The sequence below is a fragment of the Plecotus auritus genome (genome assembly GCF_963455305.1).
Source record: "Plecotus auritus genome assembly, chromosome: 13".
In the NCBI taxonomy this organism is placed as follows: domain Eukaryota; kingdom Metazoa; phylum Chordata; class Mammalia; order Chiroptera; family Vespertilionidae; genus Plecotus; species Plecotus auritus.
The window spans coordinates 14,355,795-14,366,690 of NC_137779.1; the positions used below are offsets into that span (position 1 = coordinate 14,355,795).

The 10,896-nt window shown below is 56.2% G+C and overlaps 1 protein-coding gene across 2 annotated transcripts in view; it reads left to right on the top strand.

Moving 5' to 3' along the window:
• Positions 1-9,711, top strand: part of PPM1F (protein phosphatase, Mg2+/Mn2+ dependent 1F) — a 28,695-nt gene extending 18,984 nt beyond the window's left edge. For both annotated transcript variants that reach the window (XM_080649752.1, XM_080649753.1), the window contains exons 6-8: positions 1,514-1,657; positions 4,224-4,317; positions 5,576-9,711. In XM_080649752.1, the coding sequence (XP_080505878.1) occupies positions 1,514-1,657; positions 4,224-4,317; positions 5,576-5,955 (618 nt within the window). In that variant the 3' untranslated portion in view covers positions 5,956-9,711. The remainder of the gene's footprint in view (positions 1-1,513; positions 1,658-4,223; positions 4,318-5,575) is intronic.
• Positions 9,712-10,896: the final 1,185 nt, after the last annotated feature.

Consider the following 10,896-nt stretch of genomic DNA (forward strand, 5'->3'; position numbering starts at 1 on the left):
AATCTTCACCTGAGGATATTTTTCCAAAGAATTTTTTAGAGAGAGTGAAAGGAAGAGGGAGAGGTAGAGAGAGAGAAACATCAACGTGAGAGAGACACTTTGATTGGTTGCCTCCCACACACGCCCCAAGCAACCGGGACCAGGGACTGAACCTTCAACTGAGGTACTTGCCCTTGACTGTGCCCTTGATCGGAATCTAACCTGCGACCCTTCAGTCCGTGGGCCAAAGCTCTAATCACTGAACCAAACCGGCGAGGGCCCAGGATTTGGTTTTAATCAAGCATGGTGAAATGACAGAGACATTTGTCCTGAAAGAAGAGTTTATTACTTAGAGGAGTTCGTTACTTACAGTTCCCACGAGGATGCACCATGCCACACAGTGCCACAGGGGAAGCACCATGTGGGTCAGGAAGCAGAGGGAGAGAGGAAAGCCTGGCTGTGGCCTCTGCAGGAAGCATGGGTGAGGCAGGGCCAGCAAGTCACAGCAAGCTTAGGACCGGAGAGTTGGAATCACCTCTACAGGCTCTGGGCTGCAGGGGCAGTTCCCAGCTATCAGAGCCAGCGAAACATTGGCCCAGCATGAGAGGCAGAGCAAGTGGTTGAAGACATGGGCTCCTGACCCACTGGCTTGTGCATGAAAGGGTCTCTTGGGGGAGACGTTTGGTATCTTTAGGAATTAGCTGGCCCAGGGGGTGGGGAGTGGGGCATTCTCTCCAGGATTAGCAAGGCCAATACAAATGATCATAAAATACAGAAAACAAAATCATCATAAAGTATAAATCATCATAAAATATAGAAAACAATGTGGCCAGCGTGGCTCAGTGGTTGAGCGTTGACTTATGAACCAGGAGGTCAGGGTTTGATTCCCGGTCAGGGCACATGCTTGGGTTGTGGGCTTGATCCCCAGTGTGGGGCATGCAGGCAGCCAATCAATGATTCTCATCATTGATGCTTCTATCTCTCCCTCTCCCTTCCTCTCTGAAATCAATAAAAATATATTTAAGAAAAATAAAATACAGAAAACAAAATTCATGATTAATATGCAGCCACACTTCCCCTTGCTCTCCTGGGCAGGGTCTCAGCAGGAGCTGGTGTCCCGCTGGGAGTGCTCTTTCCTCGGGAGTTAGAGCCACACAGGGATGAGGCATCTGTTTCTGAAAGAAGAAAGAACCGTCCTCCCCTCAACCCAACGCTGAACCTTACCTGTGTTCTCTTCAGTGGGTTCTCCCACAGCCTGTGGGGTCGGTACAAAGATATGTCCATTTTAGACCTCGGGAAACTGAGGCCCGGTGGACCTGCCCCAGTTGACACAGCTGGTGAGGAGATTTGGGGTGGGGGCTGCACCATCATCAGACGCTCTAAGCATAGAATGGAAATCATCACGGTGCCGTCACGCATCGGCAGCCCTTTCCTCTCTCTGAGCACTCCTCCGACAGTTCTTCCGTCTGGACTGCGTGTGCCTGCGGGGCAGGTGCCTGGCCCACCTCACCCGCTCGGCCTTCTCTTCCCACAGCGACTGCAAAGTGGAACCACAGGTGTGTGTGCACTCATCACGGGAAAGACCCTGCACATCGCCTGGCTGGGGGACTCTCAGGTCATCCTGGTGCAGCAGGGACAGGTGGTGAAGATGATGGAGCCACATAAACCCGAGCGACAGGTGAGGGGCTCCCTCCACCCACTCCCTGGGACATCCCTGGCCCCATTGTGCTGGGCCCATCAGGGAAGCAGATGGTCAGGGAGCCCTGGCCAGGCATTGCTGGGACAGATTAGGAAGTAAAAGGGACCTTGGGCCCTAACCGGTTTGGCTCAGTGGATAGAGCGTCGGCCTGCGGACTGAAAGGTCCCAGGTTCGATTCCGGTCAAGGGCATGTACCCTGGTTGTGGGCACATCCCCAGAAGGAGGTGTGCAGGAGGCAGCTGATCGATGGTTCTCTCTCATCGATGTTTCTAGCTCTCTATCCCTCTCCCTTCCTCTCTGTAAAAAATCAATAAAACACTTTTTTTTTTAAAAAGGGACCTTGGGCCATCTTCCCAGGAAACCCTTGGCACTCCTCCACAGGGAGAGCTCCCCTGTCTGACTCCAGTGGCCGGGGGTCCCCTAAAGCTTGGGATATGAACAGCCAGTGTCACAGCAACACGGAGCCCAGAGCTGCAGGGGAGAGCTGAGCTGTGTGCCCAGCAGGCAGCCAGGAAGTGGGGTCAATGTGCAGAGTCTTGTCATGCATGCAGACTAGGAGCGGCTCACCTGGGCTCTGGGGATGAGGGCAGGAGGAAGTGATGCTGGGCTGGAAGGAGCCAGGCTTGGGGCTTCCTTAGGCAGAAGCTACACTGCGACCCTGAGGTCACTCACCCACCTGAGCTTCAGGGTTTTCACCTGGAAGCAAGGATGACTATTCCTACTAAGACCGTATCTCACAGACGTGTCCGTTCTGTCTCCTGAGGCGGGAGAGCGAGAGTTTGCACATCTGGGGGGGGTGCCTCTAGGCCCCACATGCTGCTCTGCACTGGCTTTTTCACCTACTCATGCGCCTGGTGGGTGGGTGTTCCATGTCAGTACCTACACATGAGGTGCTCCCACCCTCTCCCAGGGCTGGTGGAGTCCTATTCATTTCCATCCCTCCTCGATGGACATGGGTTTTTTTCAGTCTTTTCGTACTAGAAACAGGCAGCTTAGTACAGCATTTCCTTGTTCAGGGTCAGGTACATCTAAAGGGCACGTCCCCAGAAGTGCAGTAGCGGGGTCAGAGTGCACAGATTTGCAAACTGCCCCCTCAGGCAGTCTGAGAGGTGAGAGGCTTCGTTTAGTGTGCATTTCTGTTACGGAACCAGCTTAAGTGTCTTTTCCAGGCTCAAGATCATTTCCGTCACCTTTCCTGAGAACACGCCGTTCCTGTCTTTTGCCTCTTTTTGTCCTGAACTGTTGCTATTTTTCTTATTGATCTATAGGCATCTTATATACTTTAGGGAGGTTGGCTCCCTATCTGTGCAGCGATTTGCAAATTATTTTGTCTTTATGAGCTTTTCCATATGGAAGTGTTGCTTTTATGTAACTGTGTGGAACTGTCTTTTCTTTTGTGGCTTTTAGAAAGCACTGCATAACAGCCAGGAATGACAGCGTTCCTTAGCCTCACAGCCTGTGCTCAGCATCCTACATATGCTCTCCCCATTGTATAGAGGGAACTGAAGCCCAGAGAGGTTAAGTAACTTGCCCAAAGCACACAGCCAGGAAAGGGTAGGTATTCTCTGTCACTCTGGGACCTCCAGTGCCTGCTCTCCGGTGGACCCTCCTCCCCCAAGACAAGCAGCCAGGTGACATGAGGCCCAAGTTAAGTCTAGATACAAACCTGTGCTTGAGGTTCCGGTTCTGCACCCACCGGCTGCACCCACGTAAGCTCAGTGTTTAGCACCTCCTCTGAGCCCGCTGGGCACTTTTTTGCAGGCAGCATTTCCCAACACTGCCTGAGCTCAGCAGAGTGGACCGTGCAAAGAGCAAGGACAGATGTCCATGCTTGGGCCTGGCTCCACCCCTTCCAAGCCTCAGGCTCATCATCAAACAGCAGACACTGTTGTTACCACCTTCAGGCCATAGGCTCAGGTCTGGAAACCTCCTTCCAGGGGAATTTATAGAACCAAAGACATTTTAGGACTCATGGCTGGACTGGGCCTCTGTCCTGTCCTCTCTGGCCTGGAGCACCGCAGTCCTTTGGGGAGCCGGATAGGGTCTGTGGGTGGAGGAGAGGGATGAGGACCCAGGCCACAGAGCTTTCCAGGGCCAGGTTCAGGTTTCATCCAGCCCTGCCAAATGGCCGCATGTCACACACGCTTGGTGTCCTCCCAGCAGCTTATGGAGAAGGGACAGTGTCCTGCCTGAAAAGTGAGACAGCTGAGGGGCCTGCCATCTGACCCTGGGGCTCGCGCTCTTTCTGTTGCCTCGTGGGCATCTCCCTGGCCCTGAGAGGCTGCTCAGGGACAGGCTGTTGGTCGGCGGCTGTGAGTGGCCCGTCTGTATTTGCACCACAACCTAGTTAAGCCATTCCTGCAACTGGAGGATGATGAGGTTATTTATAATTCCTCACTGTGTTACTGATGCCTCATTTGGGCATCTTTCAAGAGCGGTGGCTCCCAGCGCTGTCTTAGAAACCGGCTCAGCTCCTCACGGCTGGCAGTGCCGGATGCCCTGCCTGTGGGAGCGCCGAGGCCCCCACTGTGGCTGTCTTCTGCAGGACGAGAAGGAGCGCATCGAAGCGCTGGGTGGCTTCGTGTCTTACATGGACTGCTGGAGAGTCAACGGGACCCTGGCCGTCTCCAGAGCCATCGGTAAGGAGGCGAGGGGCGAGAGAAAGGCTGCCCAGGGCTAGGCCTCTGGGCCCAGCCGTTTGGGACAGCAGTGTCCTGGCCGAAAAGGTGCCTGCCGTTAGTAAGGCTCATTGGAAAGTGGCTGTCAGACACCTTGCACAGAGAACTGCGGTTCAAGTTCCATGTCATTATCTCTTTGTTAAAACACTTCCTCAGAAAAATCTAGGCCCTGCTCCCCTTGGTTAGCTGGGAGATAAGTGTTAAATATTCCATAAGTGAGATTTAACCCCCTCCCCCCATTCATGCTGATGATTCTTTTTTCTGTCTTAAAATCTGAAGTATAAGCTTCCCCCACCCACCTCATTCTATTTTCTCAGCAGCCTGTCGCTGCCAGGCCTCACTCGGGGGCTCGACAGCCATGTCTCCTCTTCAGATACTTAGGAGCCACCTCCTTCCTGCTAACCCCTGAGATGGGACATCTGTCCCTCCAGCCTCCTGAAACGTCCCCCTCTTGCCAAACGTGTTGCCTTTATAGCCCTTCTCCTCGTGGCCTCTGCCCTTGGTTCTCTGGACACACCAGGGCAGGGAGGCGGGGCAGGCCGCTGTGGAAGCTGAGGGTCCAGGCTCCCTCCCAAGGAGAGGGGAGCTCTGGGAAGCTCGGCATAAGGGATGACGGGGTCTAGTTCACGCTCCTTGGGCAAGTGACTGTCAGGCCGAGAGCAGAAGAGGGGCCGGCAGGAAGCTCTGAGGGGGCTGGGGGAGGTGTGAGCTGTCCAAACCAGGAGGGGACGGGGGGAGTTGGAGCTGCATTTTGAAGGTAAAGCCAGTAGGACCTGCTAACAGATTGGATGTGGGGTGTGAGAATCAGAGGGAACCCTCAGATTCTGGCGCTGTTTTCCAAGCTGAGGAGACTGGAAGAGCAGGTGTGGGGGAGGAAGAGCAAGCTCAGTTGAGTGCCTGTCCGGTGTCTGAGGGGAGCTGTTGGGAGCTCAGGAGGGCCAGGGCCATAGCCCAGGCGATGTCCTGGGCCATTCCCTCTGGGCCCCGCTCCCCGGAGTGAGAAAGCTGTGTGTTGGAGCTGAACTCTGGCCCTGCTGGGTTCTGATCTTCCCTCAGGAACACCAGAATAAATCTGTTACATCCCCTCCATGGGAAGTTATCTTTTCACCCCATGTCCTTGCCTGTGAGCAGGAATTGGAGGAGGGGAGGCCATAGCGGCCAGGCCTGGCAAGATGGACAGCCAATCCTCTGACTCCAGGCACTTCTCTCCCATGCCCAGGGGATGTCTTCCAGAAGCCCTATGTGTCTGGAGAGGCGGACGTGGCCTCCCGGGAGCTGACCGGCTCTGAGGACTACCTGCTGCTGGCTTGTGATGGCTTCTTTGATGTAGTCTCCCACCAGGAGGTGGCCGGCCTTGTGCAAAGCCACCTGGCCAGGCAGCAGGGCAGCGGGCTGCATGTCGCCGAGGAGCTGGTGGCTGCAGCCAGGGTGCGGGGTTCCCATGACAACATCACGGTCATGGTGGTCTTCCTCAGGGACCCCCGAGACCTGCTGGAGGGGTGGGCCCAGGGGGCTGGGGAATCCCAGGCTGACAGGAGAAGCCAGGACTTGCCCTCTGCCCTCTCGGAGCCAGAGAACAACACTCCATGGAGAAGCTAGGAGGTCCAGGGCCCCGGTGGTCCCCACCCTGTGACCCTTCCCCTCAGATGCCTAAGGACCCAATAGGCAGGGGTGGGCAGGCGGCACCACCCAAGCAGTGTTTTTCCCTGGGATCCCTGAGCCCCTGTGCTGCTTGCGTCGTCCCTCCTGATGGCTGTGGCACTGCATGGGGCGTGGGTGTCACACCTTGCTCGTGACAGGTAGTGGGACAGAGGAAGCCTTGCCAAAGAGAAGATGATCTGGGAACTGGACTGGCTCTTGATGCCCACGAGGTGGGGGTGGGACCAGAGGCCACAGCACCGGCTGCAGCCAGACCAAAGACACCGGCATGTGTGGGGGCAGTGGCGCGCTGTGGGGGACCCAGAGCCGTGGGTATTTGCAAACACGTCCTGGGCGTCCAGCGCAGGTTTTTTCCCTCCATTCCTCATAGGCCACAGCTGGGAGGGTTCATGTCGGCAGACGCACCTGGCTGCGCTCAGCTGGCCGAGCGCGCATCCCAAACAAGAGAGGATCTAGGATCGCACCTGCAGTGGTCGCCCGCCTGCATCAAGGCAGCCGGGACTTGTGTGGCCCTGGCCTCACTGGTCCCTCTCGTCCCCCGAAGGGGACGGGGAAGCTCAGAGATGCTGCACTTGTCTTTTGTGTTGTTGTTGTTTTCCAGGGAAAAGTCTAATTCAGAAGCAGTATTTCCGGTTTTCTCTCTGTTTTGTCAGTGCCAAAGTGACCTGTTGTGTCAAATAACTTAAGCAGAGCTTAGCATTTATTTTAATCCTTAGAAACTTACGTATTGGTTGTTGTTGGTTTTTTAGGGGAAACTTCTTTTGCAGTATTACTGAATTTTTTTCTTAAGATTGAAATAAAAACCATTCCAGGTAGTGTTAATAAGCCATTCAAGTGCCTTAAACAGTTTTAGGGAAGGCTAGATCTGCCGGGCTTATGATGAGTTCCAATAGGCATGTTTAAGTTTCCACAAGAAGGATTTATTTTGTTACAGAGGGTGGTTTAGGCTAGAATTCTCCCTGAAGAGTTCTTTCTGCTTCTCTGAGATGTGCCACTGACAGTCAGCAAGGTGGTTCCTAAGAGCATGGGCTGTTCCACGGGGCCCGGGCCGGACTCAGGGCCCCGGGAGCCTGATCCCCACCTTCCTTGGTTCTGCCACTTGGTATCTGGCTGGACCCTAAGCTGAGGGCCCAAGCTCTGTGAGCAGGCACGCCCTTGCTGCTGTTTGGAATGTTCCAGAATGTCTTGTGTGTTGGTAGTTGGATTGGTTTCATTCGGAAACACATTCTCGGAGGCTCTGGCAAGTCTGATGTAGCCTGTGGGTCTGTTTGGAGGCAGCGGGGATGTGGCTGGGAGTCTGTCCCACCCGCCCGACGGATGCCCCTCTTCCTGCCAATAGCTGGCAGCCTCTGCTGCCCTGACTGCCTATGAGAGCGCTCGTCCGGTTCCCCAGGTGCCCTGGGAAGGTGAGGCTCAGGTGACTTCGTTTGCTCACATCACGTGAGCACTACAACTGCTGTGTGGATTGAAGGTGGCAGGGCTGAGTGAGGGCTCCAGGCAGAGGTCAGGCCTGGGGGAGACGGGTGTCCAGTGGGAGGACCTGGGCATGCAGGGGTGAGCAGGGCTGCTGCAGGCAGAGGCTGGCAAGTCTGGGAAGGGCAGTGAGTTGCTTAACAGAGGCTTCAACAGAAGGTTGCCAGGGGGCTGGGCCATGGGAGGAAGCTTGGTGCCAGGACCCCAAGGCCAGGAGTCCTGTAGAGGCCTTCTGAGTCCACCCACAGCTGCAGAGCCCCAGGAAGATCAGCCTGGGGAGCCCTCTGACCCCAGTGGCATTGAGGGGAGCCCCGGGGAAGTGGCAGGGATGATGAGAGGATGTTTTAGGGAGAGGCCGTGGATCCATCCAACAGGTAGGGAAGGAGCCATGGGGGCCTCCCCTGCAGGTCTGAGTTTATCCCACCGCTGCAGCAGGATGAAGACGCTGAGGCCATGTAGTCAGTGCCTTGCTCAGGGCCTCATGATAAAAAGCATCTTAAACATGGTCACTGCAATTCAGACAATGTTTGGCAGCCAACATGACCATGTGTTACCCCATTTAACGTGAAGGCCCGCTGCCTTCTGGGGGCCAGAAGCCTCCTCGTCAGCCCCTCCCAGCACAAGGCTGGCAGCAGGCTGGATGTGGCCCCACCCTTCACTACCAGCCTGGCATCCTGAGGGCATGACCTTAATGGAGGGAGGGAACAATGGGCTTGTTTTTCTCTTCTTTGCTCATCTTACTCCGTTGATTGCTGCCAAGAGAGGAGCTTCAGTGCGTGGAGTCTGGATTCCACCACTTGGTGGCCTGATCTGAGGCTCCAGCAGGACATTTCTCCTGACTTGTCCTGACACCTGTCCAACCCGAGCCAGGATGCTGGAGTCCACCCCCTCACCCCCAGCAGAGGCCCTGAGCAAGACAGTGCTGTCCGGTGTGGCTGTTAGCCCAGGGAGTCCTCGTTATCCTGCTGCTCGGGGGCTGGCCTGTGCAAGCACCTAGGCGCAGAGCAGGTCTTTTCCATCTTGACTGGGCTGCACTGGGAGCCGCTGGGCGTCTTCACCCACCGAGCATCCCGGTCCACCTCCTCTTCAGGACACAGTCCCAAGAGGGCTCCTGGCTGAGACACTGGTCTGAAAACTGTGGTCCCCTTCTCAAGTCCCAGCTTTGCCACTAGCTTATTATGCAAGCTGAGTAAGTCGTTGCATTTCCCTGGGACTCAGTTTCCCCTTTGTAGGGCACAGGGTTGCACTGAGTCTACAGCAGCTCTAGGAATTCTGGAGGTGCAGGGGGTACTTGGGTGAACCCAGCACATCCTGGGGAGATGCTGCCAGTGCTGAGGGCCCTTCCCCCACTGCCAGCAGGGAGGGGGTGAATAAGTTTTACTAGTGTCTATTCTTAAAATTAAGTGGGTTGGAAAAGAATTGAGCTACTGATGCCAGCGCCTTATAAGGAATACAAAAGCTGGATAATTCCAGCCTTGCTTTTACAGGTAGAGCTGATCCGGAGCCAGCAGGGGTGGGAAAGGCAGGCAGCTGAGTGGGAGGGCTGGGAGAGGGCCAGGACAGTTGGGCTCCCCAGGGCGGCTGGTCACACTCCCAAGCTGCTGAAATCCCGAGGTGATTGCATAGCCTCCCTGGCCCAGCCTGCGCTCAGCATCCAGGGCCTGGAGATGGGTGTGTTCTAGGGAGAGAGCAGCAGGGTGCTCACTGAGGAACTGGGTCAGCTTTTGGCCGCCCCCTGCCTTTGGCCATAGCCCTGTCTCCTGTCCTCCCTGGCCCACACGTAGTCCCTGGTCTTGCCCCTTCCCCAGCTACCTCAGCAGTATTCCCGGGGCCAGGGGCACAGTTCTGACAGCTCCTAGGCCTGGCTCCCGTGCCAGCTAAATGGAAATTAGGTGGGTTTGTGCAAAATGAGCCATTTGGTTTGATTCTGCCTGTAGCCCAAAGGGGCAGCTGCCTGGGGGCCTTTTCCAAGGCTCCACAACTTCGCCAAATTTGCTGAGCTTTGCCATTCACGTGCTGTGCCAGCCTTGCCAAGGATTTATCTGTGCACATTTCAGTGAGGTTCTGTGGCCGGGTGCGAGGGCGGGGGGGGTGGGGTGAGGTTCCAAGACAGAATGTCTATTTGCCCTGACCTGACTGTAGGGACAAGTCCCAGGTGGGAGGCCAGAAAGGCAGTCTCCTCCCAGGGCTGTTGTGCTCAAGTGTCAATAAACCATGAGTCTGAAACCTGTGTCGAGTCCTGAATTCTGCCTTCTCGCACCTCTGAATTCCTGGTTCCCCTGGGTGTCCGGGGTGTCCGGAAGCTCCTGGGGTGAATGGGGACCATCTACAAATCTCCTTGGAAGGGGAGCAGTTGAATTCTGGAGGGAGCCCTACCTCTCCAGCTATCCTGCCCAGCCTGGTTCACATCCCTGGGCTCCCAGCCCACCCTCGCCAGCAGCAGGAAGTCACATTCACTGTGGGCATGTGCAGGGGTGGCAGGAGAGAGGCAAGGCCTCGGGGGAGCCCGCAGGAGTCCTTCGTGTCCTTGGGCCACTGAGGATGGAGACCCTGCCTGCACAACACTCACCCGGGAGAGAGCAGGTCCATGGCCCAATGGGCAGTTCTTCCTTGAGCTCCTGGCTGAATTCAGACCCCTAGGGAATATGGACAGCATCCAAAATACTCCATACAGAAGCTGCCGAGCCAGGGCCCCGAATGCTGCCTGAACTTCTCCCCAAAACATAGGGTGGGGTAGCTTGTGCTTTCAGGGTGGTTGGGGCCAGCTAGCCGTGGGTTGCTGTGTCGCTCCCTCCCTGTCAGCCCCAGACACAGAGCCTTTGCCCTCTCCTTGCCTGTGGGACCCTCCCTCTTGCCCACTTTCAGGTCTAGTTAGCCTCATTTCTCATAGTCCTTCCCAGATCACTGCTGAGGGCTTTTAGCACCCCCTCCTGCTCCAGGCAGCCTGGGCACCAGTCTCCCACCCTCCAGACCACACTGCAAGGGAGGCAGCATGATCTCTCCATCCTATCATTTGGGGTGGTGGGGGCTGGGGCTTCCAACCAGGCCCTGCCCCTCCCCCAGCCCCACCTAACTCACCCATCTGCCTTCTGCCTCCCTCGCCCCCTCCGCCTCCTTCAAAGCTCCCGCAGAATCTGCCAAGCAGATCCTTGGTCTTAAGTATATGCTGTCTTGATTGTTCCCTAATGAGTCGCCTCGTGTGTCTGAACCTCATCACTAGAGCCAGATGGTGGTTCCGCACTCCCCCCTCCACCGCCACGGAGCTTGGAGCCCAGGAGAGCATTCTCTCTGAGGCCACTGGCTGGGGGCAGGGGGAAGCCTGAAGGACTGGGCACACTGCAAGCAGGGACTGAGTGACCCCTGGAGGGCCAGAACATCAGCCGGGTTCTTTGCCAGCAAGGAGACAAA